This window comes from Haemaphysalis longicornis, unplaced genomic scaffold, assembly GCF_048455015.1.
Source record: "Haemaphysalis longicornis isolate Haplotype H1 unplaced genomic scaffold, Haemaphysalis longicornis Haplotype H1 scaffold_1, whole genome shotgun sequence".
In the NCBI taxonomy this organism is placed as follows: Eukaryota; Metazoa; Arthropoda; class Arachnida; order Ixodida; family Ixodidae; genus Haemaphysalis; species Haemaphysalis longicornis.
The window spans coordinates 354,776,596-354,801,343 of record NW_027526203.1 but is presented as its reverse complement, the minus strand read 5'-3'; the positions used below and the strand labels follow the sequence as shown (position 1 = coordinate 354,801,343).

General features: G+C 48.2%; 1 protein-coding gene and 1 non-coding gene across 3 annotated transcripts; both read left to right on the top strand.

Moving 5' to 3' along the window:
- The first annotated feature begins 813 nt into the window (after window positions 1-813).
- Fwe (calcium channel flower) lies at window positions 814-8,880 on the top strand. Of its 2 annotated transcripts, XM_077686053.1 has the most exons (6): window positions 814-1,095; window positions 1,736-1,820; window positions 3,792-3,836; window positions 6,651-6,776; window positions 6,938-7,045; window positions 7,843-8,880. In XM_077686053.1, the coding sequence occupies exons 1-6, from the start codon at window positions 984-986 to the stop codon at window positions 7,949-7,951; spliced, it is 585 nt and encodes a 194-aa protein (XP_077542179.1). In that variant the 5' UTR covers window positions 814-983; the 3' UTR covers window positions 7,952-8,880. The 2 variants fall into 2 exon arrangements, with proteins under 2 accessions (XP_077542179.1, XP_077542180.1); XM_077686054.1 differs by lacking the exon at window positions 3,792-3,836 and having other exon boundaries at window positions 819-1,095.
- Window positions 8,881-18,678: 9,798 nt separating this feature from the next.
- On the top strand, window positions 18,679-18,751 carry Trnat-ggu (transfer RNA threonine (anticodon GGU)). The gene has a single exon. It is a non-coding gene; the product is annotated as a tRNA-Thr (tRNA).
- The last annotated feature ends 5,997 nt before the right edge of the window (window positions 18,752-24,748 follow it).

The following is a 24,748-nucleotide window of genomic DNA, read 5'->3' as shown; positions in this document are numbered from 1 at the left end:
AGAAATACTCTGGCTACAGAGCAGCGGCGGCCGCCCGATGCCCTCCGATCTGCGGTGGCGCCCCTCGCGGTAGCCTTTGTCCCCGTACGAAACTTGGCCGGGAGTTTCATAACCAGAGAAGCATTGAAGGACTCTGATATAACTCTGGCGGCGCATAGCTCCGCCGTGCTTGCATAGCGTCACATCCGGGTGTTCGAATTTAGCCAATCAGGGCTTGCTCAAAACGGACAAAACACGAGAATACCGCCCCTAATCTATGATCACTCGCCAACCTTTCTCACGCCCACTGTACCAACCATCAACCGACCTCTTCGGTTATTTAGGACAAGTTCTCATTTCCATCCCCCAAAAAACGTTTCACTCTATCTCACCTGCCCTACCTAGCCTAACCTATCTCTTTCCTCAATGAAGAGATTGGGTTCGGACTTGGTATTCCGTTACTTGCAGCTTCAGAGCACAAAAAAAGAATAGGGACAAAGACAAGCACGAGCGCTTGAATATTATATTTTGGAGCGAGTTTTATGGCCCCGCGGTGGAAACTGCACGTTTTGTTAGTAGATTGAACCGATCGAACACTGCAGTGAGCCGTTGAGGTCGTTCGTCGATTTGAATCGAACCGCTCCGGGCGAAGCTGACGGAGCACTCCTGCAATTCCCTTCCTCACAGTTCGCATTCGTCAGAAAGAGAAGCGATACCGATGTATTATTTTAAACGGTCGTTAACCGCAAAGTGAAGTGTTAAAAAAGCTTGCAAAAGTGAAGCTTGTTTCAAAAACGGAAGTTGCGTCATTTTGACGTTAAAGACAGGGGCAAGGGTAACAAGGGGGTGGAAGGTGGAAGCATAGAGGTGGAAGGGGCCGTAGACCGCGGAAACTGTGCGATAAATCGGCAGCTGATCTTGAGCAGCCGCGAGCGGCTGTGGCCGTCGTTGCGCTTTGTCTCATTATGTGAACTGCTGCCCTTGCGCGAACCCAACATTGAAGAATGTTCCCGAACGTAGGCAAAATTGACGACAAGGGTCCTGGCGGACCCGGTGACGACGCACCGTGGTGGCTGCGTTACTTGGGCAGGTTCGTCGGAACTGTCAGTGCACTAGGTAAGCCTAATACTGATTCCGTACCAATATTTTCTTTCTTCGGCAGATTTTTTCCTTCTTTGGCACTGGACTAGTCGGGCTGCTGTGCCTCAGGTGGTGTAGGCAACGTGCTGAGCGGGCCTAATCAGCACTGCGTAGCTGCACTTAGTGCGGAGCTTTCAACGAACATCAAGCTCATCGAGTGGTCACGAAGCACCACTCGCGGCATTTTGTCAAACATTTGCCCCGTGTTTTAGTTTAAAGAAGTGATGTAGGTCCACCAACTCTATATATTCACTTAAGACGTGATGTGGGTCCGCCAACTTTATTCACTTATGGACGGCACTGCAAGCAACCCCTCGGCACACATTTCTGTGTAAGTGAACTTGAACATCGACTCCAACCACCACGACAGCTCCGCGATGGAAGCGAAATTTTGCTTGTCTTGGATCCCCAATTTTTATACTTTCACCTCAGAAGTTTTCAGCACTGTCGTGGCGTATCGATAACGCTGCACAAGTGTGATTTAGTGTTTGGTTTAGTTTAGCTGTTACAGCTAGTGAAACAATCTCGCTCGTCATGTGTCTTCATGGTCTAGCTGGGGAATGGGCGATGCGCTTACATATACACATTATATAAATATTCCTTTCTTCTATTTCAGTTGCCATCGGCCTTGGCGCGCAATTGGCAGTACTCTCTGCCGTCACCATATCATCAGCATGCCTTCTGGCAGCGATTCTTCAAATGTAAGAAGCCTTGCAAATGTTCCGTTAGCAGCGCAGAACACCGGTTGTAACAGTATTAGTTAATTTTGTTTTTATTGCCATCAAGTGTCCGGCTTTTCAGTAAAAATGCTCTGAATCGTATCTGATATTTGTGCCATCATGGACAGCCTGTCTTGCTCGGTTTGGTGCCTCAGTCACTAGGACATTCCCAGGGGCCATGAAGCCAATTGTAATTGCACTTTTTAATGGCGAGCTGTTGCTTACAAACTCAACCGGCAGTTCCCATGTGACAGGGAGATTAAAGTGAATCCTGCATGTTGACTTTTCTCTACGCCCAAGGTTTTAATGTTGTGGTAATGTTAAACCTGACTCCAGCCATAAAACAATGCAAAACTCTCGATAAATTGACTATCGATAGTTTTGATTGTGGCAAAAGACTAGCCATAGTTTCAGGGCAGTGCAAAAGTCATCAGAGCTTGAAATGGGGCTAGTTGGTTTTTTACTCGGAACATTGCTGGCGCTAGGTGGGACAAGGACGACGAATTACAGAAGTCATGTTCTCCTATATTTGACTGGTTGACGTTTTCGAAGGCTAGCGTTGCCTGCACTGGTATAAATGTTTGGTTCATCTTGCTAGAAATGCTCGCGATTCCACAAGTCTTATTGCTTCAGCAAAGTTTTTTCTGTGCCGCCTCTTCATGGAGTGGAACGTCTGAAATTAAGGAATGCTGAAGTTGCAAATGCATCTATGTAAAAACAAAAGCAAAACTTATTTTGTGCCATTTATATCTGCGAGGGCTTTTGAGAGCAGAAAAGTAAAGGGGTACTTTTAGATTGCATAGAATAGATCGCGCAGTTTGCATGCGCAGAACGGTCCCACCAGTGCAAGTCTGCCAGGCTGTTGCCACAATCGCGGCACAACCCCTTCCCGCTGGTAATCAATCGGCTATCTTCATTGCCGGGTTCACGACAGTGAAGATAGGCGGCTGATTACAAGCAGAAAGGGGTTGTGTTGTGATTGTGGGAACAGCCTAGCAGACAACGGTTGTACTGGTGGGACTGTTCTGTGCATGGGAACTGTGTTATCTATTCTTGCTCATTTCGCCGCTTTCTACCGCGATAAGGCGCTTACCCACCAGCCGGTCGACGCTCGCACAATATTATTAAAAAATTTGGCTGCTGTACAGGGGGGATTGAAAGAAATACGAACAACGGAGCACACAGCGTCCGACGCATGCCGCACCGTCTGGCTGCACTGTCAGTAAACTGCGCACATGCGTAGTTCCTGTAGAGCATTTGAGAATGCGGCCTACTGTTAGGGGAAATGCTTGATAAAGAGGCGACACCGGTTATCTTTTTTAGGCATCTTTTTACGCTGTGTCGCCTCTGAGCAGCCTATTATCTACTGCACTAGGGAGCCAAGCGCGCAGCATGATGATTGCAGCTAGCATGACGCCCTTCAACGATCATCCTGCTCAGTGGCGACGCAGTGTGGAAAGGCGCCTCAAAATAAACGACCGGCGTCGCTTCTTGATCAAGCATTCCCCATAAATGTAGGCCACACTCTCAAACGCTCCAGAAGAAGTGCGCATGCGCGCAGTTGTCTGACTTTGCAGCCAGGTGGTGCAGCATGCATCGGAGGCTGTGCGGTCCGTTGTTCGCATTTCTTTTGATCCCCCCTGTACCTTGTAGCATTCATGGGAACGTATTGTAGCACATCTTCATAGTTAGGCAAAAATACGTTCAGAATGTTTTATTGCTCATCTTTTTCATGAGATGTGAGAGGATGGTAGTGACAATACGAATTACAAACCAGAGAATTGCCATGCTGCAGTGATTGATTTTTTTAAAGATGTCGGTAGCCATTTTACACGAAAAAAAAGAAATTTTAATATAAATAAGATAAATAAGACATAATATCACAGTTGCTTGTCTGCACTGGGGAAACCTTTAGTTTGACCTTTACGAGGCATCATATACCTCTGTCCACAGGGTGTCTAAGATCATGAAGTCTGTTGGCTCTCAAGCGTGCATTTTGTGAGTTATTTCTGCCATTTGCAAAGCAAAGATCTTCCAGACATTCCTTGCAATGCACTCTTTGAATTTCAGTCTTGCTGGTTCTAGTTGCTTCTGCAGCGCAGTTAGCGAGCACTGGACATAATTACTAACAACCGTGATGCCATAGCAGGCCCAACACATTTTCGGTGCGACCATGCATTTTTCTTTTCTGTACAAAACCTAATAAGGGTAGCGTCCTGGGCATGTTGGTATTCCATAACTAAAAGTAATTGGGCAAAAAATGGAGGCACGGACGAAGTAAAGGACGGACACATTTTTTGCGCAATTTTTTTTAGTACAAAACCTCTTCTTGGTCACTGTGTTTCTAACAGAAAGGAATCTTGAATTTGAGGCTTTGCACTCTAAAGCTACATCTGGGCTGTGGATTAGGGGACATAGCGAAGGGCTATAGATTTAGACCAGCTGGGGATCTTTTAATGCCCTTTTAAATCTCGAGATGCACTGGTGTTTTGGTTTTTGCTGCCATCAGAAAAATCGTCACTGTGGCACCGGTAATCGAGCTTGCTGCCTTGAACTTGGCAATGAGGGGCAATTTTGTGAAATTGGTCCATGCAGAACTCCATTCTCCAAAGGTGCCCCCCCCCCCACTAAAGACAGATTTTTTAATGCTTCCTGTTGTGTTCGTAACTACAGCACAGACTGTTCTGATGCCCCAGTGAATAATAGCTTCATGCGTGTGCCTCAAAATTATTCCCAAAGCATTGTACTTCTACCCAAGCATGCAGATTTTGCAACCCCCCCCCCCCCCCCCCCCCCCCTCCTTCTCACTTTTTTTTTTATATAAGTATTCTGCAAGGATTTGTCGCTCCTTGCTTTCTTTTTGTAGTACCGAAAGCAGGAATGTCATCAGTTCGCTCCTTCAGAGGGTTGTCTTCACTTTTGCCCAACATTTGCAGCAGCTGTTAAACAATGGCGACGGTTTTGTCAGCCACAGGCAACCTTTGAGCCGTTGCTGAGCCATGCCAAGTAGAAATGGAGCATGTCTCCCCATGACACAACAGCATGCTCGATAAAACGTTAGACATTAGTACTGATTACCCTCTATTAAATGTTAGTATGAAACTGTGTGCAACGGTAGTGTTTCGAAGTGTTGGATAGTAGTAGTTCCGTGTGAAGTTCGTATGTTTTTTTTTTTTTTTTTTTCAGAAATTTTGTTTACCCCACCATTTTTACTACTATACATAGAATACCCACTAAATTTTGGGCGCAAATAGCTCAATCTGTAGCCTATGCCTGCTCAATAAGCGTTTGATTTTATCGGCTTTAGCCGATCAGTAATGCGCCATAATTGCACTGTGTGAAAGTAGGTGGTGAATAGTCTGCCTGCTTTGTTCTCCTCATTGTATAGCTTATTTAAGTGAAGTTTGCATTAAATGTACTCTAGTGTTATTCCAACATGGCAGTCTTTCATGTGGACCAAACTTTTTTTTCGTAGCGCCTTTAAAGATCAGCAATACTTAATGAAAAGCTGCTGGAATAGCTGAAAATGGCTCCTTGTCAAATTTTATATATGAGGCAAGACTTTGCAATGTACCCAGTTGTGCACGTAGCATCTGAAAGAGTTGGGTAAATGATGTCTGGTCCTTGGGTGTCTTTTGTTCAGTGCACAGAGAGAACAGTGTTTATAGGAGGGGAAAGGGCCCATCGCGGCAAGCGCAAGCGAGCGACAAGATAATGTCACATTGAACACCAATGCAGACTACAGAGCTTTGTAGCTGCGACAGCGAAGCAGAGGGTAGTGGTGCCTGATGGATGAAAGGATAGCGGCCACATTTCATTCCGGGGCTGTGCAGTGAAATGCCGATCGCAGTGGCCGCGCAGTTTCTTTTCGCGCGACAGATGCCGCTAGCTTAACCTAGGCCAAGCACTTGAGGTGTTGATCTGGCCGCTCTAGGAAACACAGTTTCCCTCCTGTCTTGTTCTTGCTCCGTGGTTCAGTGTAGTTGCATACTTGGTGGTGTGCTGTGGGCAATGCTGCAAGTCATGCCTGCACTGAGCCAGTGTGTGTTTTACCTCTCAGCAGCAACAGCCACAAAATGAGCACAGTTGCTAAATGCCGCGAAGGGCAGCAGTAAGCCACACCTGAACACATCTGTGTTACATCTGGCTGTCACTTTTGTTTTGGTACCACAAAGTTTTGATTTCTGCGAGCCATTTTTTACTCCTCCACTGACATTTGGAACATGCTGTGTAGTTTTCACTTTTGGGTATGCTCCGTGTTAAAAAATTTTACTGTGGTTGACCTCTAAGCAAGTTTGACTTACTGCTAGTCAATAATTCATGGAAGTGCATGCTTGCTGGCTGCTTACTAGAAAATTTATGTTCATCTTGGCATCAGAGTGCAGTTGCTGGCGGCACTGACAAAAAACCTGCGTATGCTTCATGAAGTCTGTGCCTTCCTGCATTATACATTTGTTCACATGACCTCATGGTCACATATGATGCAGGTCCAAACATAATGGCAGGACATTTTCTGTACGAAGTCTAATGATGGCATAAACAATTTTGTTATAAGACATGGGGTGCTGTGCAGTATTAGTAAAATAACAGTGCCTTGTCCTCTGCGTTGAGGCCTTTGACTTCTGCGTTTTCAACGCGATAAAACGCGATGGCAACTAATGGGTCTGCATTTGTTCTCCTGTATTTGTCCTCGGCCAAAGCCCACCTTTTCGTCTCCTCTATTTTCTCGACGATAACTTGTAACGAAATGTGACTGTTTTCTTTGGAAGTGCTGTTGTCAACAAATTGAAAGAATTTTTCTTTTTCCCGCAGGATTGTGGGCATGATGGTTGCCCTGATTGAGGCACCATGTTTCTGTGCATTTCTCGAGTTTGCCCAGGCTCCAGGAAACTTCTTTGACCGAAAGCCATACTGGTACAAGGCACTTCTGTATGGAGTGTGAGTGCTGGATGCGTCGCCTTCAGGCTTTCTGTTGCTTTGGTGTACTAGTTTTCAGTCACTGAATGAAAGATCAGTGGAAGCTTTCACACCATACGTCCTCTAGGAAGGTCAAGGCTGTTTACATAAGTGCTTATGCCCATTGTATGACACTATTGCAGGGGTGGTGTGCTACCTGTGGCACTGTGCAGTGGTGTGACTACATTCTTTGGTGGTGGCTTGGTATTTGTGGCTGGATGCATTTATGGCATAATGGCCATGGGTCGCAAGTAAGTCTTTCAGTTTACCGTGTTATCTGTTGTGCTAATTTATTACCCTACTAGTTTGTAAAAAATCTTGCCAGGACATATGACCAGGTTGTTCTGCAGTTTAGCCCACCTATTGCAAAGACAGCGCGACTGTCGAAAAAGCGCATTAGTGCAGTAAGGTGTACCTTATGACGGAGGTTTCATGTTTTTGGTGCCAGTTTTTAGTCAAATTTGGTAGATATTTTTTGGAACTGGCTATGTTTTCAATTATTGCATAATTTTATTTTGTTGGGAATAAGCAGACATTAAAAGAAATAATGCTCATACAAAGGTGCGTCAGGGGCTCCAAAACAAATTTTGATGTCTCACAGTACGTAAACCTGGGGCTGCGGGAATGCGATATGAGCACGCTTCCCCAACACTGCCACAGCTCGGTGTGACTCTAGCCGGCTAAATGTGGGCCTAGTGAACGTGTTGGGACCTTTGTTTCGGAAACGTGTTAGAGGCATGTGTTGAGGCCTGTGTGTGTAACTTGGGCATGCTGACTGCGGAAGTAGCAGTTAGGCAAGTAGTAAAGTACGTTCCCGCTTAATGTCCTCTTTGCTTTGCAATGCAGTTGTGTTGAGCCATAGTAATTGAAGGAAGAAAAATGCACAAAAGGCAAGTGACTATGGTAGTAATAAAATGACACCGTCGGCTATTGGACGCATTCCTTGGCAATCGCTAGGTGCTTATGTGTCCTTGTAATTTTTTTCTGTGCAGCTACTTCTAAAACGTCTGTTCGGGGCTTCTCTAAACTGCATTGTCTCGCCTTTCAGAGCCAGTGCTGATGAAATGAGAGCTCGTGCCACAAGTACCGCCAACCTGGTTCCGTCCGGTGGAGATGTCGAGGCACCGTCAGGAGGTCCTAAATTTACACCCAGTTAAGGCCAGCTCGAAGCAAGGTTCTGCCATTGTTCCCTTCTCGTGTGGAGGCAGTCTTTCGCTTCAAGCTCCTTCGCAGTGGTGTTGGCTCATTCAGGCAGCTTGGTAAGCTGGCAGATCATTCCAGTGAGCAGAACAAATCTCCCAGGGGCACAAAGCTGCGTTTTGTGGAAGAAATTTCCAGGACCTTGGCCCATGTTGCAAGGCCTCAAAAGATATGGTACAGTGTGCAGGGCAGTTTCTTTTTTGGAAGGGAATTAATTGCATTGTTTAAAGCTCCTGTGTACAGCTAACCACCTTTTCTTTTGGTGAGCTTGGAAGCTTCTACGCATGAAGGTGGATCTTCTTTTTTTAAATGCTTTCTTGAGACGCTGCTCAAGTTTGAATCAAAAATGTGCTGTTTTGCACGCTTGGTTGCCTATTTTTTGAGCACGATTTTTCCTATGCCTATTCCTTTCAACAATATTTGTTGCTGCACTTTACCTTTTATTCGTCTTCAATATTTATTTTTAGTAAATGCGAAATGTGTGGTTACAGGTATTCAAAATGCCATACTACGGTTTTGACAACATCATAACTTCCCTTGCAGAAATGTTGTATATTGTCCCATCTCAAGATTGTTTTTATCCCATGTTCATAGGCTGTATGTGCATGAAAGTGCAGTATAGTAGTCATTGGGGGGGTACACAGCTGTTGGTCTCGTGCATGTCAGTTCCTGAAGCATTCTTTAGAACTCACTGTGTAATGTGTGCAGATACATTGGTTCTTAGCTTAGGAAAATGTACTAGGAAGGTTCAGAAACTACACCTCGTCGTACTGCTTGTGAAGATCAAGGTTGTAGAAGCCCCAACCAAAGTGTACTGCCCCGCTTGCAAGTGTTCATTAGGTGTGCCGTGTATTCACCGTGTGGTAAATAAAGTGTGCCAGTATGACTGTTCGTTTCCTTTGGTGTGATGACAGCCCTTGTAAGAATGAAGTTGACAACTTGTCTCTAAAATTCGTAATGTCCGCTTACTCACTAGGTCTTGAAACACCCTTAACGTGGTGATGGTGGGCACCTGGCCTCTGTGGTGCTGCCACAGCTGCACTTGCCACACATTTAAACTGTAATCGTTACGAAAACTCTCCATCAACAATGACTAGAGGAATGCAGATACATTCGCAGCAACCTTGCATGAAGCTGTGGGATTCAGAAAGTGTCTCCTATCACTGGAAATGCACATATGAAGACTCTAGATGAGGCATAGAATACATGCACACCTCCTCAGGGGTACTGAATGAACTCTTGCTGTATGTGGAGACTGGTTCTCTAACCTTGTTGGTTTAATGTTAAGCGAGAGACAAAAACACATGCCATAACTGTACACCCTTAAACTTCAGTAACCTACAGATATTGCCCTCTCTTTTGCATGTTGTCCCATTAGCACCATCTATGTTCGTCCAGGTATATAAACTGGCCTGTGCATTATTTTCAGCACTTCACATCCACAAATGGTGCCGTGGTTTGCAATATAGGTTAGAAGTCCCTAAAAATTGATTTGCGAGGCCAGCTTTTGGGGTTCTGAGAATGCCCTCACCCATGCATCCAGCTCTCCTTGATTCCACTTTGATGAGTGGTGTTGTCGTGTGCACGAGTTCCTGATACAAACTCTGCACAGAAATTGACCACATTCAGAAGCAGATCAGACATGGCTCTTCCAAGTATTTTATTTGCAAAGATGGCCAACTAAAAACACATCACCTTTACACAAACGTGTGCACACACACAAAAAAAATTTAAAATTACAGGTCTGATTGAAATTTAGTAAAAAGCGCATCCGAGGTACAGTCAACTACACAACTTGGCAGCTTCCACATATGAATGGAGTAAAGAAAAAAAGGTCTTTAAATACGTTTGTACGACAAGATATTTCTTGAATTTTTCAGCTATGGTGACATCGTCGATATAAAGTGGTGTAAACAAAAAAATGTCGGGATTGATGCCACTTTTCTTAATATAGATTCAATAAAGCAAATTAAACTTTACATGCTGCCTACATTTGCTCAGGGGTTCCTAGTTAAGCTGTTTTTGAGTACCTAATGCAATACTGGAGCGGAAGTTGTAATGACCTGTGACAAAGCAAGCAGCACGGTTTTAACACGTTCTAACATTTTGCATAAGCAGGCAAGTTGGGGGTTCCAGGCGGTGCAGGCGTTTTCTTCCATTATGGGCCTTGCATGGGTGAAATGAAGTTCTTTAACTTCATGGGGGGTGGGGGCTGGAATTTCGACAAAGAAAGTTAGGCGTTCGTGAGGCAGAAGAACAAACGCGTTCTACCTGCCTTTTCCAGGTTAGGTTGGACGAGAAGTGAATACCGGGGTATTTAAAATCTTTAACTGTGAAGGGGCAGAAGATTACCTTCCAGGAGTGCAACCAGGGTGAAAGCGTGTCCACCTCCCTAATGGGCATGCTGTTCAGCGTTCTAGCAGAGCAGTAAGCCTATTCAGTTGGTAATACCTCAGTTATGCGGAAGCCGGGATAACAGCACACAATCGTCTAGGGAGTTCCTCGCTGGCTTTTGGTGAACGAGGGTTTTGGGTGGCTGGTATGGTTCAAAGCTTCTGGCAAGCCGGGGTTGCAGCATTTACGGAATTCTGACAAGCCTCAATTGTGGTGCCCACTCCATGTAATTTTAGCCTTCCATGTAATGCTCCTCCCATCTTTTGCTTGGCTTGAAACCTTTATTTACATTTTTCACAAAAGGTTTTGCCCCACATCATTTTATGCAAATAACATCGCGTACACGATAAAACATGCTGTTGGGCTAGCTGGCACATACTGAATGGGAGGTTTAGCGTAAAGAAGATGAGGACGGTGGTAGATGAGAGGGTTGCTACTAACGACTCGTCTCGTCTGCCACCAACCTCGTCGCCTTTGCGCTAGGCCTCCCATTCAGTATGTGCCAACTAGCCCAACAGCACGTTTCATTGAAGTACCGTTGCACTATTTACTTGTTGGTGGGACTATAAACTTAGACGCATTTTTTTAGAATAACTACCAGAAACTAATTACTCTTTTTTTGCACTTTAAATTGTTGGATGAGGTAAATAAAGTACACTTAACCGGAAAAAATTTTGTGCGAAATCACATGCGGGTCACGCGCCCACTTCCACGGTTGTGTCATATCACGGGGCCCAGCCAAACCTCGCCATGGTAAAGAGAGAGAATAAACTTGATGAAAGGAGTGAGTTTCCTCAGTTAAAGACCCCGTGGGAGCGTCCAGCCGACTTTGCTTGGTGGATCAGCAGCAGCTGACCTTAGACGCTTGAGCTGGCCAGTTCTTCCTGCAGGCTCCCACTGCTCAACCGAGGGGTTAGAAATTGGGGAAAGTGTGGGTTTAAAGTAAGGAAAGACAACTGATTTTTGCCGAGTATATTTTCTTTATCCCGATTAAAAGGGCGTCACTTAAAACACCGCAACCCGAAACGGTTTTGCAGATAGCGCCCTGTAACTTCTGAAATCGGAATTATTATATCTACCAGCCTGCGTGTCCCGCCAAAAGGAATGCTGGCAACTATGACAGTGAGTCTTGCGGCAACATGGGTATTTATGAACTTGCACCCGGATAGAACAACAATAATGTGCAGCCTTTCATAGACCCTCATGGGGTTTTGGAATCGCGCGTTGAGATCAACGGAACTGTTTGGGCACAAGACAACACGATTAAACGCCACATGGCGCCATTTTTCAGACTTTAGTGCAAAATTAAAATTATAATATATTTTCACCTGTTTATTTAAAAATTCTTTGCGGGTACCCCAGTATAAAAAATTCTGGTTTTCACGTGAGCTAGACAGCATGCACTCCACAAAAATTGGTTGTCTGTCCCAGTGGTGTACGCAGGATTTCAGTTAGGGAAAAGCCGGACACACAAAAAATAATAAAGAAAATAATAAAATATTTGGAAACTTGAAATTTAAAAAGTACATCGTGATTAAAACACACTTCTCAGGGCATAGTAGCCGCCCTCTACATAACCCTCCGGTTCTCTTTATTTTTGTGTTTAGGCAATGGCATTAAAATTGCCTTATCGAGATGGAAGCACACGTTGAAGTCGCATAATTGATTGATTGCTTGTAGGGTTTAACGCGCCGACGCAACGCAGGCGATGAGGCGCGCCGTTGCAGAGACCAAAGGGCATGACCTTGAATTGGTACAGCCCGTCGGGCGTCACAAATGCGGTCTTTTTGCAGTCCTGGGCATTAACAGCAATTCGCCAATACCCGGACCAAAGGTCAATAGAAGAAAAGTACGATGCACCATGGAGGCAATCTAGGGCGTCATCAATCCGAGGAAGCGGATATAAATGTCCTTTTTGGTGACTTTGTTGTTCAAGTGCCGGTAATCAATGCAGAAGCGCCACGACCCAACTTTCTTTTTCACCAAAATGACAGGTGAAGCCAATGATCTGGGGAAGGCTCAATTACATTCTTTTTCAGCATTTCATCGACTTCATCTTGAATGATTTTGCGTTCACCATGAGAGACCCGGTATGGTCGCCGATGGATGGGGCTGGCATTCACGGTGTTGATGCGGTGGGTTATCGTCGATGTCTGTCCCAACAGCCATCGTCCAAATCAAAAATGTCTCTGTACGACGAAAGCAGGCAATGTAACTCGCGAGCTTGTGACAAAGGTAGGTCCGACGCTATCATTTTTGCGATGTCACCAGGGGTGGGCCAACGATCCTTGGAATTATTCGGCACAACCATGCAGGCTGGATACGGCAGAAATTTGGCATTCATCCAGGGGGAAAAGCGTGGCCAACGACATCCACTCGGGGAGAACTTGGGGTAAAGAACCAAAATTAAGGAAAGGCAGGCTGATTTGGTTGTTGGAGAGGGTGACGACAGTGTAAGGAAGAGCCACATGGTGTCGTAGAAGGACGTCGGTTATAGGTGAAATGACGTAGTCGCCGTCCGGATCTGGTGGCCATGGTGACAAAGGGACGTAGGACATTGTGTTAAGAAGCAAGCGGACAAGCGGATAAAAGGCATGAGCAACGACAAGAGAATCCAAATTCAAAATGGAGAACAGCAAGTTTATATAATTAACGTTTATATAACGGGATCTTGCCTTACAAATCACCTCCATTCCAAAAATTAGTCGCGGGGGGCGGCCCCCTCGGCCTCCCCTTGCGTATGTTAGTGCATGGTCCCTCAGTTTAAGCTGGCACTACCATGAGCACTACCACGAGCAAGAGTGCAGCTGGTGCAGCACTCTTGCTGAGAGAGGGGGGGGGGGGGGGTTAAGCCGGTGTTTAGCTGACAATCGATACCCTGTTCTTCGGAGAGTTCTGGTTCAAAATTTTCATGGCGGTGTGTGGCATGCAGCGTTGGAGGTAGCTCCTACATGCTGACTGAGAGTCCGTTATAGTACTTCTGCAGGTGCCTGCATGTGTTATTGGTATCGCAATAGCTGCCTCTTTGGCCTGTAGCGTCGCAACTCTTGTGAGAGTGAGGCTCTTGGAAAAAGTCTCTCTGTAGCGCTGGAGCTCGGCCATACATCACGTGCTGGGTGCATCGTCTGCTAGCCACGCATCACCTCCAGAATCTGATTCTGCTCCAGTTCTATTATATAATTCTGTAACCGTTTCCCCAGGCTGAATTGATAGTGCTATAAGGTGGGCGTGTTAGCCTCAAAAAGCCACCCCGTTTCTTGGCCAATCCCCACGTGGGTATGTGCCATCAGTAAAGGAGCAACAACAACACAGTCGAGATCGGGGGTTTTCATGATTCCCACAACGTAGGAAAGAGTCGACGTGCTTGTCAGCGAGAGTTGGTGAGTTAAACCATAGTTAAACCCGCAGCGTGGGGCCTTTTCCCACCTCGTTACAGCCCGGAGAAATGTGTTGTAGACAAAGAAGGCTTTGAAGCTCCCCCGCGAGGTTGGGCTTTGCGCGCGACGCCGAAGCACTTCTCCTGAACTGGAACACCTCAGGTACCGCTGGGAGAGAAGTTTATGCCAAACTCGCTTGTGCGAAGTATTGATAACTTCTTTTCGTTGTGGTGTGCCACCCCTTAATCGGTATTTATACAGGGCAAATCTGATAACCACCCCTTTGTGCCACTTTTGCCAAGAAATTGAATCCGTAGAGCATTTCTTTCTTCTTTGCCGCCGATTTGCTAACCATCGGAGAAGGCTGCTGGAGATTCCCCTGCTACGTCTTGGTCTGCCTTTAACTGTACCGGTGCTCTTGTCGTTTGGGGGGACTAGGCTGGGCCGATGCCATAGGGACGTGTGCAACGCCATCCACTCCTTCATTTCGGAGACAGCTCGTCTGCAGTGCTAAAAACATTCCGATTAGGCTGACTTTTACTATAAATTTCCTATTCTTCTCTCTGTTTTTTTTTCTCGTGTTTTCCCTCTCTCTCTCTCATTAACCTAGACCAAATTCTTTCTTCTGCTCCATTATTTTGCCTTGATTGATTGTAATGAAAACATAACTCTTCTTGGCCAATCCCCCTAAGTGGGTATGCGCCATTTTTCGGGCCACCACCACCACTGCAAAAAGCCAAACTAATTCGATGCGGAGCAAAAAAAAAAATCTGCACAAATTGCGAGAATTGCTGCAGCTGAACCGGGCTGCGCAAGCCGACGGAAAGGACACACCCACGTTCTAGGACATGTATAGTTTTGCGCGGTTACTCGTTCCAAGGTGCAGTCACGACTCACGGGGGTCCGAATCACAGCAGAATGTCCGGCGGCGTGCGTTTTCGTCGCGGCGCGTCGGTTATTCGGCGCTTGGTCAGGGACCCTTGGTCGCACGAACAACTTCTTTGCGTCTGCGAATAGGCCACGGAACGAGCTTTCCAACGAGTGCTAGGACATTCCATGCACGAAATGTTTGGACCGCCAGCGGGCGGCTAAAAAGCGACAGTTGCTGTGGAAGCCACAAAACGAAGAGATTGCGACGTTCGGTGGCGCGAGAAACGCACTTGCCTTCGGTCTGAGGCGCAAAGCATCGTATTTCTGAGGGCCTTGCGAACCAGTCAAAATTAAAAAGAGCGGCGTGGGCCGATTTACCATCTCGCAAGGGCCCAGCGAATTGTAAGAATGGCAATTAACGGGCCAGAATTGCCGATCGGGCGCGTTTTCCGCGGCCGCAGTGAGGACGCGAAAGCAACAGAGAGGCATGTTTTTCAATTCTATGGCATCCTTTCTTTCGATTGATCCGGGTTTCGTGTGCCTGGGCCTCGGTTTACCGCCGCTCGGGGCGCGGAAACGGACCGCGGGTGGGCTGTGAGGAGGGGGGCTTTATTTAGTTCCTGCAGTAGAACCGCGAGCCACACCCAAGAGAAAATATATGAACTGGTTTTAGCTGGTCTCTGCTGGTTTCTGCTGGTCCCAGCTGGGGCGCTGCTGGTTTCTGCTGGTCCCAGCTTGGCCGCTACTGGTCCCAGCTGGGCCGCTGCTGGTCCCCGCTAGGCCACTGTTGGTCCCAACAGGGCCTCAGTTGGGACCATCAGGGCTCCAGTTGGTCCCAACTGGGCTGCTATTGGGACCAGCAAGGCTTCAGTTGGGACCAGCTGGGCTGCTGTTGGAACCAGCAAGGCTGTAGTTGGGACCAGCTGCAGTTGGGACCATAAGGGCTGCATTTGGGACCAACAGTTGCTCCCAGGACTTCTTGGTACCCAGATGGTCTCTGCTATAAAGACCGACTGGAACCAGCAAATCATTAGCCGAAGGTCGTAGGACGTCTACAGCTCAACTTTGTGCTCCTAAAACGAATATAAGCCTGGTCCCGAAACAATTGGAGAGCTGCAGTGTATGTGCCCAATTCGTTTCTTGAGTCCTGGTTTTTTTGCTATTTCTAGGCATAATATACTCGCCGAATATTCTATTCTAATTCCCAAGAGAAAGAGAAAGAAAAACGGACCCTCGCCCACCAACACTGCAAAAATCAGCCATGCCCTAACCCACACTTTTCGCTTCATAAAGCAGCCAAGTCGGAGCGGACCTAAAAGCTGACAATCGTAGAAGGAACCTGAATTTGCAGCTTCAAGCTATAAATGTATTTTTGTCGCTGATTGTTCGTTAACGTACCGGCCGTACCGGCCAGAGTTACTGGATATAGACAGTTGCGAAACTCCTCATAGGCCCCATGTATCGAAAGCCGGTCTTCGGTTGCCCCCCTGCGCCGGGGCAAGCACGGGGCAAGTTGACTAGCCTGTCGTCTGTCGGCAGGACGTTGAAGCAGTACTCAAGTGCGTGCGGCTGCTGCCGTAAGTCATAAAAAGAAAAGCCGCAAAAACACAAGTAAATTTTACGTAATTATTGTATTTTAATTTAAAAAGCAATCTTTATTTTACAGAAAAATTTTGAATAATAATAGTTTAGCGAAGTTCCATTTTTATCTCCTAGGTGCCGCGCGCGTCGACTTGCCCCTCAGCTTCCACGGAGTGGGGGGGCTAGCGCCGCCCGGATTCTGAAGCGGAGTTTCGCAACTGTCTATATTGAGTAACTCTGGTACCGGCAACGTTTTTTTTAACAAGCCGGCCGCGAAGCCAACTGAAGCCGTGCCAAGCTAGTTGTTTCCTAGCCAACATGGCGACGATTACAAAGTGCGGTGTGCGGTGCTGTGATCGTGTGTTTGCGCGGGACGAATACGGCGCCAACTGAGCATCTTGTAACGTAATTCTACATCAAAACAGTCGGCGTCATGTCATGGAGTGTTGCCGAAGATGTTTTTTTTGCCCACCGAACTTTTGTGAACGTGAACACGGCCGCATTTCGCGGCGTCATGGTGTAGTACGTAGGACTCGCCGCTTCGTATGTCTTTGTTAGAGTTCGTGTGTCCTGTGAAAAGACGCTACCTGCATCACTTGCTGTGCAAAGGTGAATGCCGTTCCGATATAAATTCATAATGGGAATGCTGTTCAATGGCCGTTGTATAATTTGTCCAGAGGAGTTCTAGACGCCACGAAATTAAGTCGCTGTAAAAACGACAAGGGAAGTGTGCATGGCAGTTGCAACATTTGCTGGTAAATAAAATGCATCTGAGTGCATCATGTGTAATGTCTACATCATGCTGTTCTAGCTGGAGGCACATGCCACTGGCGATATATATTTTCCCCACCAAGTGACTAATTCTAGATGAGAGCAGCAAGCCTGTGGGTCCCAATGGGGACCAACAGCCTGCTGGGACCAACAGCTTGCTGGGGCCAACAGCTTGCTGGTCCCAGCTGCTTGCTGGTCCCAACGGGGACCAGCAGCCTGCTGGTCCCAGCTGGGAATTTGGCCATAAACCACCTCAACGGGGACCAGCAGAAACCAGCAGAATATTTTCTCTTGGGCAGGCTCACGAAAGCGGGCCCCCACATTCGCCTGGACGTGTGCGTTTCCGCGGTTTCTGGTTTTGGCCTCTGCGTCGTTTCAGATGTGCAGTTACGGGCGCCAGAAGCACAGCAGAAGGCTCCGCTGAAGCGACCTAGTTTGTTAAGCCTCGTCGGTTTCTCGGCGCTGGCGGTGGCGGGTTTGCCGCGCACGCACACCACACTTTCACGGCGGCCTTACGAGAACTGTCCTCTCTCGTATTATAGTATGAACGTTTATTGGTCCCAGAAGGGTGAAGTGGTTGGCGTCCCTAGTCCGGGATGTCATGGCCTGCTGCAGCACGATAAGCCCAGGTCACCTGCAGCCACGCTGTTCAGCATGGGGTCTCCCACTGTTGGTGCCAGGGCCTCCGGGGGTTCCTTCACGCTCGTACACTCCCGTACCATGTGGTACAGGGTGTTGGGCGTTCCGCCATTCATCTTATGGAGTTTAGTAGCGTGTAGAAACGAATTTGTTTGAAGTCTGCGTAGTTGTATCCTTCTTCTTTTGCGAAGCTTGAGATGTGGAGGCGGGTATTTTCTTCTTCTAAGCCTGTGATGTTCTAGGATGTTCGTTTGGGAATTGGCTGGCTGTGTGGCATCCCGGGGAAGTTACGTGTCCCCGATTCGGCAACTGCCCGGAGTGAGAGGCGTCGGGCTGCGGCGTCGGCCCAAGTTGCCCTCTAGGGACTCGTGCCCCAGGGTCCACACGGTGCAGAAGCTTCTAGTAGATTTCGGCGTGCTTGAAATTTCTTGGTTATCATATCAAGCGCGGTTTTGGAAATTCGTCCCTTTCGAAAATTCCTGCAACGGTGTCTATTATTACAGTGGCGACGCGGTCAATCCCGGCTATGTTAGCGCGAGAGTGGACTGGACGAAGAGAAGGACGAAGGCCTCTTGCCAGTGCTCTTGCTCCAGCTGTGTCGCCATTTCGACTCACTCTCCGTGTGCTCAGTAATCAAAAGTGCCCCTAGTTTTATCCACACGCTCAGTGTATATATATATATATATATATATATATATATATATATATATATATATATATATATATATATATATATATATATATATATATATATAATACCAGTCTGATTCGCTACATGCATAGCGAGGGCCTCTGTTCTGTCAGTCTTGGTGCCAAAGGTAGCTTAAGAGGGTTCAACGCTGGTCGACCACTCTCGACATGCCGTAGACACTCGAGTCACGGCCCGGGGGTTAAAAAGAAGGTCCCCTTCACCCCGAGTAGTCCGAGTGGCGCTAGCTGCCACCCCCAAGTGCAGGAAACAAAAATACCTTAACATAAATACCCAAGAAAGTGGTGGGGAAATAGCCGGGCGGGCCGCCGGTAGCGTAGTGGTGGGGAAATAGCCGGGCGGGCCGCCGGTAGCGTAGTGGTTATCGCACCAGACTGGTATTCTGGAGGTCGTGGGTTCGGATCCCACCCGGCGGGCATTTTTTCACCAATTTCTTTCTGACTCAAAAATTCTTCATCTGTTTCTATGACCTAACGCAGTCCCCCCTTTGCTTTCCGAGGTTTTCTTGACTGCCAAACCTTATTCCTTATTCTGTCTTATTTCACTGAGCCCCTCATTCCCATTTCTGATTCGCTATATATATATATATATATATATATATATATATATATATATATATATATATATATATATATATATATATATATATATATATATATATATATATATATATATATATATATATATATATATATATATATATATATATATATATATATATATATATATATATATATACAGTCGAACACGGATATATCGACTCCAAAGGGATCGCGAAATAGTTCGATATATGAATAATTCGATATAAAACATATGGGCTGTGAGACCTCACCTGTGGCGTACGACCGCTTACCGATCGGCGCATTCAAGAATGACAATTCCGCACTAACGACGCAACAGGATGCTTTATTTGCGCGAAAAGAAATCGCTGATCTTGGCCTGCTTCTTCGTCCTGTACATGGAATTAAAGACGCTGGTCTCGATCTTTCCGAGGCTATCCAGGTGCGACAGCCCAGTTCCTCCCATGTCGCCGCAACTACGTAGAATCAAGCTGAACGCAGCCGCCAGTTCACCGGCGGAGTACGATCGTGTAGCCGCATCCTCGTCCGGACGATCTTCACCACTCGAGCTATCAGCCTGGGTTCCTGCAACCGCAGCTACGATATCCTCGTCACCGACGCTCGCAACAGCCTAAGCATTGCTGTAAGCGTTCACGAAGTCGCCGGCAGACAGTCCGGCTGGAACAGCAGCCGGGAAAATGGACGACAGCTCGCGAAACGTGTCGTTCATGCCCTATTCGTTGTCGTCGCCGTCTTCGCAAGCTTCCGAAAGTTCGGCCGTCACGAAGCCTGCCTTCCGGAAGCAGTTGGCCACGCTGTGCTTTACGCTTTTCCAGGAACTCGTCATCATGTTTATGGCCCCCAGCTTGTCAACTTTAAGCTCGGTGCCCACGCGGAGGTTCATCAAAAGCCTATCGAGGAGTCGCCTCCTGTACCCAACCTTGACTCAGTCGAGCGGCTGCAGCCTGGCTGTTGTGTTCGGAGGCAGAAACTTGAGCTCGATGTTGTCTAGCTCGCAGGTGGTTTGGTTGGCCGAGCAGTTATCCATGAGAAGGCAAGCATGACGCTCCGACGGCCCGGCTTCTGTCCTTGTCGGGTTTCGGCGAAGGCACTAAGCGACCGCGGAAATCGGGGGTGCAGCGACTGCCGAAGAGCACCTTCCAGCTCGTGCGGTGTTCGATATATCCAATGTCGGGAAAAATACCGTTCGATATAAACGTACGAATTCCTATACTTTTACACAGAATTTTCAAGGGGATAATTCATGAGTTCGATATAGACAATAATTCGATATACACGCGTGTTCGATATATCCGTGTTCGACTGTATATATATAGTTGTGGTGACGGCGAGCGTAACCGCTGCCTTCTCCGCTAAGCCCGTGTCCCGGGGGTAAGTTGGAGCCATTGGAGTCGACGAATTAAGTTAATAGTATATGCTTGTTTCATTATTTGATTTGGATATTCCGCTGCATCAACGTATCTCGGTCTATCCTCCCTGGCGGTACACTTTTCGCATTGCGGGCGGAGTTTTCTGGGGACAAATCAATCTTCTAACAGCGCTGAGACGACGGGGACAAGGAAAGAAGTGAGTGAGTGCTTTATTGATATAGAAAGTGGAAAAGAAGTGGACTGGGGATATTTTGAACTCATTTGGAATTCACCAGCATACGACCCAGTCCGGGGGAAGGGGAATGAAAGGGGATAGGTGAGAACAAATGGGAACAGAGAAAGAAAGAGATAAGGAACGCGTGAGGCTGGTCGGCAGGCATTGGGCTACAGCCGTTGTATGAGGTTGGTCTCCGTCTCCTCGAGGAAGGCCAGGACAAGTCGGAATGCTTCCCGCCGGATGGAGTTGGGGCCCGTCGGGAAAAGCAGGTCCAACAGGGTGTGGCTGGGCAACCCGAGACGCTGGAGTGCGGCCCGAAGCTCTGTTCGCGGGGCACCGTGCTGGCGGCAGGAGCAGAGCAGCTGCTCCAGGGTCTCGGGTTCTGGGCAGTCAGCACATGTGGTCGACGACCGGCGGCCTTGTTGGTGCAAGCGGGCTGCCACGTTGCAGCAATATAGCCGCATGCGGAGAAGTATGGAGCGGGCGTCCCTGCTGATGCGGCCAGGGAGGAACTGTGCACAGCTTGGCCGCTGATGACTCTGGGGTCCGGGTGCATCGTCTCCACTTCCCGCGCCAGGATGGGTTGTGCGGCGTCGAAGGGCCTCAGGTCGCGAGAGGCTACCTGGCGAGCAGCACCTTTGGCCAGGGCGTAAGCCACCTCATTGGCGGTGATTCCGACATGAGATGGCAACCAGTGGAGCCTCAGGTCACACCCGCGGGACTCCACCACGTGAAGCTTCGCTGCCAGCGACCGCTCCACGTAGCCCCTGGAGCTCAATGGCTGGTGCGCCGTTCGCAGTCGCAAAAGAGCGGGCCGAGAGTCGGTGAAGATGACGGCCCCCTGAATCTGGTTCCCTTCTCCAGGAGCAGGTCTGGAGCAAGGTGCAGATCGGCCAGCTCTGCATGGGTGGAGGAGGCGGGGGGAGGGGGGGGGGTGCAGGCAGCACACACGACTGACCAAGTTCCATTGCCTTGCAGGCGGTTACAGCTCTGTCCATGGACGGCTGCCCGGAGCCGTCTGTGTAGAGCTGCAGGAGGCCACCCGTCTCGTCCTTCAGCAGGGCAGCAACCTCCTGATGGATAGCCTGGGTTGGTGTTGACCGCTTGTTGCGAATCTCCTGGAGCGTGCACGTGGTGCTGATGCGAAGAGCTCGCCTGGAGCCAGGTGGTGGTGTCTCGAGGGAAGGGGGGGGTGGGGGGGGGGGGGGGGGGGGAGGACGCTGTGGCAGCTCAAATTGACCCTCGTAGATGGACGCCACCATGCTCATCTGCGAGTAGGGGCGGCTGCGGTAGCGCTGCAGAAGGGCTGCCCCGTCCGGTGAGCTATGGAGCCGGTGGATGTGGTGCAACCCCGTCTGCAGGGCCCGCATCTGGATGGTCCAGGCGCCGGCCTCTGTGTAGGTAGCCGCAGCCGGACGTGCGTGCTCGGGAGGCCCAGGCAGAGGCGTATAGCCCGGCGCTGGTCCATCTCCAGATCCTTCCACCGCAGTGGCTGCAGGTGTACCAGTGGCAGAGCATACATGACGGCCGAGCACGCCATTCCATGAAACACTCGCAGGGCCACGGAGTGCGAGCAGCCCTGGCCTCGTGCCAGCAGCCTCCGCACGCCCCGCTGGACTCCCACCGTGCGCTGCTGAAGTACCCTCACCGCTGGTATCCAGGTCAGTCGGCAGTCAATGAGGAGCCCCAGGTATTAGACCCCGAGGCACCACGGGAGCGGCTGGCCGCTCAGGGTGAGGGGGGTGTTGTCCTGCGTGCCTGGTAGCCACGTGGGTGGTACATCATGGCCTTTGTCTTGGCCTCGGACAGCTGCAGGCCACGGCTTCTCGGGAAGTCTCTTTACCAGGACACTTGGGGGGGTCCCATTGTTAACCAGCGCCGTATCATGCATTATGCAGTTTCGATGCTTGTTTTTTTTTTCTTTACACGAATACTGAGCTCTATGGTGCACGCCTGATTAGGCTGACGCATGCGCTCGGCGTCTTGGGCGAGAACTGCTGGTTTTTTAAATACGAAAGTGCGTATTTAACTGCTGGTTTTATTCCTGGATACACGAATATTTCCCTGACGTCATCCGTCACGGAAGTGACGCAGGTACAACGAAGCAAGTGGCCTGTAAATGGTGCATCCCTGCACACAGGGTCTTCTTGCGGGGAAGCAACCCTTAGTACTAAAAAGTAAGTTATACTTAGGGTTTTTCGTTTTCGGGTTTTGTATTTTAACGCGAAAGTGTTTTATGCTGCGATACATGACGATTTCACTGACGTCATATCGGTCACGGAAATGACGCCAGTACACCTTTGCCTAAGCGACCCGCCAGCATGACGTCGCTCGCCAACCACACCCACAAGACAGCCGCCGACTCGCAAATCATGCTCAGCTGCGGATTTCGCTGCACATTTCACTTTCGTGTTTTACCGATTCCTATTTCAGAGGAATCAACCACAGTTTTTTTTTTTTTTTCTTGTTTGCGACAGAAAATTTTCCAACCAACGAGAGGTTAACAGCTTCCCTGTAAAAGTTGTGAGGGGTGCTTTGCCCGCCGCGTACAGCGATGGTCCCCGCCGTGGTTTAAAACGCATGCTGAAAAATCAGTATCGAGGGGGTGTGGAAGAGGGGGGTGGATTAGTCAGTGACTTTAGGAGGGTCACGCTTGCTCGCTTTAGCATACGCATTATCGGCTGCTTGTTGCTCCCGTTGTGGTCCTCCAGTATCGGCATTCAGTCGACGTCAATCCTATTCCAATCGATGTTTCCGCCCTGCACTCGCGTCACATTTCTACGGGAGGGAAAGGGAGAGCCCCGTGTTTGTCTGCTGGTGTAAAACTCTCGTCCTTCCAAGTTTTTTTTTTTTTTCAGTTGAACTGGCTCAAAAAATAACGGTTCGGGTTGAGTTCCGGCAAAAACGCCCGTTCGGTTCCGGTTTTCGGTTCGGTTCGACACCCTGGTAGAAACAAAATAACAAAATTAGATAAGAAAATGAAAATGAAATGATGTTTGCACGCAGGCTGTCTTTCCTTCTGGGTTTTTTTTTTTTTTCCGACGGCGTATAACACCCTTCAAAAATATTTCTGGCTATGCCACTGCCGTATTGATTTATTGCTAATGGTATCCCCTTTGTAACGGGTTAATTGCGTGTCATCTTGCCAAAGAAACTAATATACCTGTTTTATACTCTGTTTCATTCTAGCGCTGCTCTTGGGGCAGGCTTAATATACTTTTTTTTGTTTCAAATGGTAGCTGTCCTAGGCAATATTCCCCCCTCTCCTTTTCGTCGTCCACCAGCATTTTGATCTTTTTTAAGTCGTCTTGACAACCTTGAAGTTAGCTCCCTTTGTGCTACCCTTAAATCCTAAGGATTTTGGAGGCCGAATATTTCCCTCATGTGGATTTGGATAGATACGTACGCTCACATTCCAACACTATGTGCCGCATAGTTTGTTCCTTTTCCGCAAACCACGCATACCCCATCGTTTTGTGTATGCTTCCCCACGAAGCTCTTAGTTCTCAAGCAACCTGCTCTAGCCTCAAAAAGCAAACCACTGCTCTTGGAATTATCGCGGAAATTTTGATGTCCAATTTCTCTGCCCTGTACATCTAACGGCGTTCTAGCCGAGATTTTTTCTCTCCATTTATCTGTTTCAATCTGTCTTGCCACTTTTTTGTTTACCTTGGCTGTCTTTGATTCTCCAGTGTTCTTTCCGTATTTCGTCGTTAGCCTTCTAATCTTTTTTAGCCACCGCGTGTCCATGCTTTTCATGTATAGGCACCTAAAAACTTTAGCTGCCCACCTGCGTTGATCCATTGCTATCAACCTCCCCTTCCCTGCACGGGCCTGCTTTTAAGGCCCGGGCCCGGGACGAGCCCGCGTTGTAAAGCCCGAACCCGACCAGGACCGTGACAACTAGCTCAAGCCCAGCCCGGGCCCGTCGTCTCAAGCCCATCCCCGGCCCAGGCCCGGTAATTTTTTAAAGCCTAAGGAGCGCACGCGTGTGCGTGACCAGGCCCCGGCTTAGACGCTGAAGGAAATTTGTTATATTTGGTTGAGTGTCTTGGCAACGGGGCAATCAGACGGAGCACGAGTCTCTATATAGTCTGTACAGCACGTCATTATAGATTGAAATGCAAAAAAAAAAAAAAATATGGTCCAGTAGAGCACGTACTTTAGCTTCCACAGTCTTCGGTTCACGACACATCGGCTTAATACGCATTCTTACATCACAGACACCATCACCTTTGATGACCA

What these genes read in the sequence shown, in the direction of transcription:
- Fwe (XM_077686053.1), top strand. Translation starts at nt 984, where the DNA reads ATGTTCCCGAACGTAGGCAAAATTGACGACAAGGGTCCTGGCGGACCC. An exon ending in GGCTCTCAAGCGTGCATTTT is followed by an intron (nt 3,837 to 6,650) that starts GTGAGTTATTTC and finishes TTTTTCCCGCAG; the next exon opens with GATTGTGGGCATGATGGTTG. An exon ending in AAGGCACTTCTGTATGGAGT is followed by an intron (nt 6,777 to 6,937) that starts GTGAGTGCTGGA and finishes ACACTATTGCAG; the next exon opens with GGGTGGTGTGCTACCTGTGG.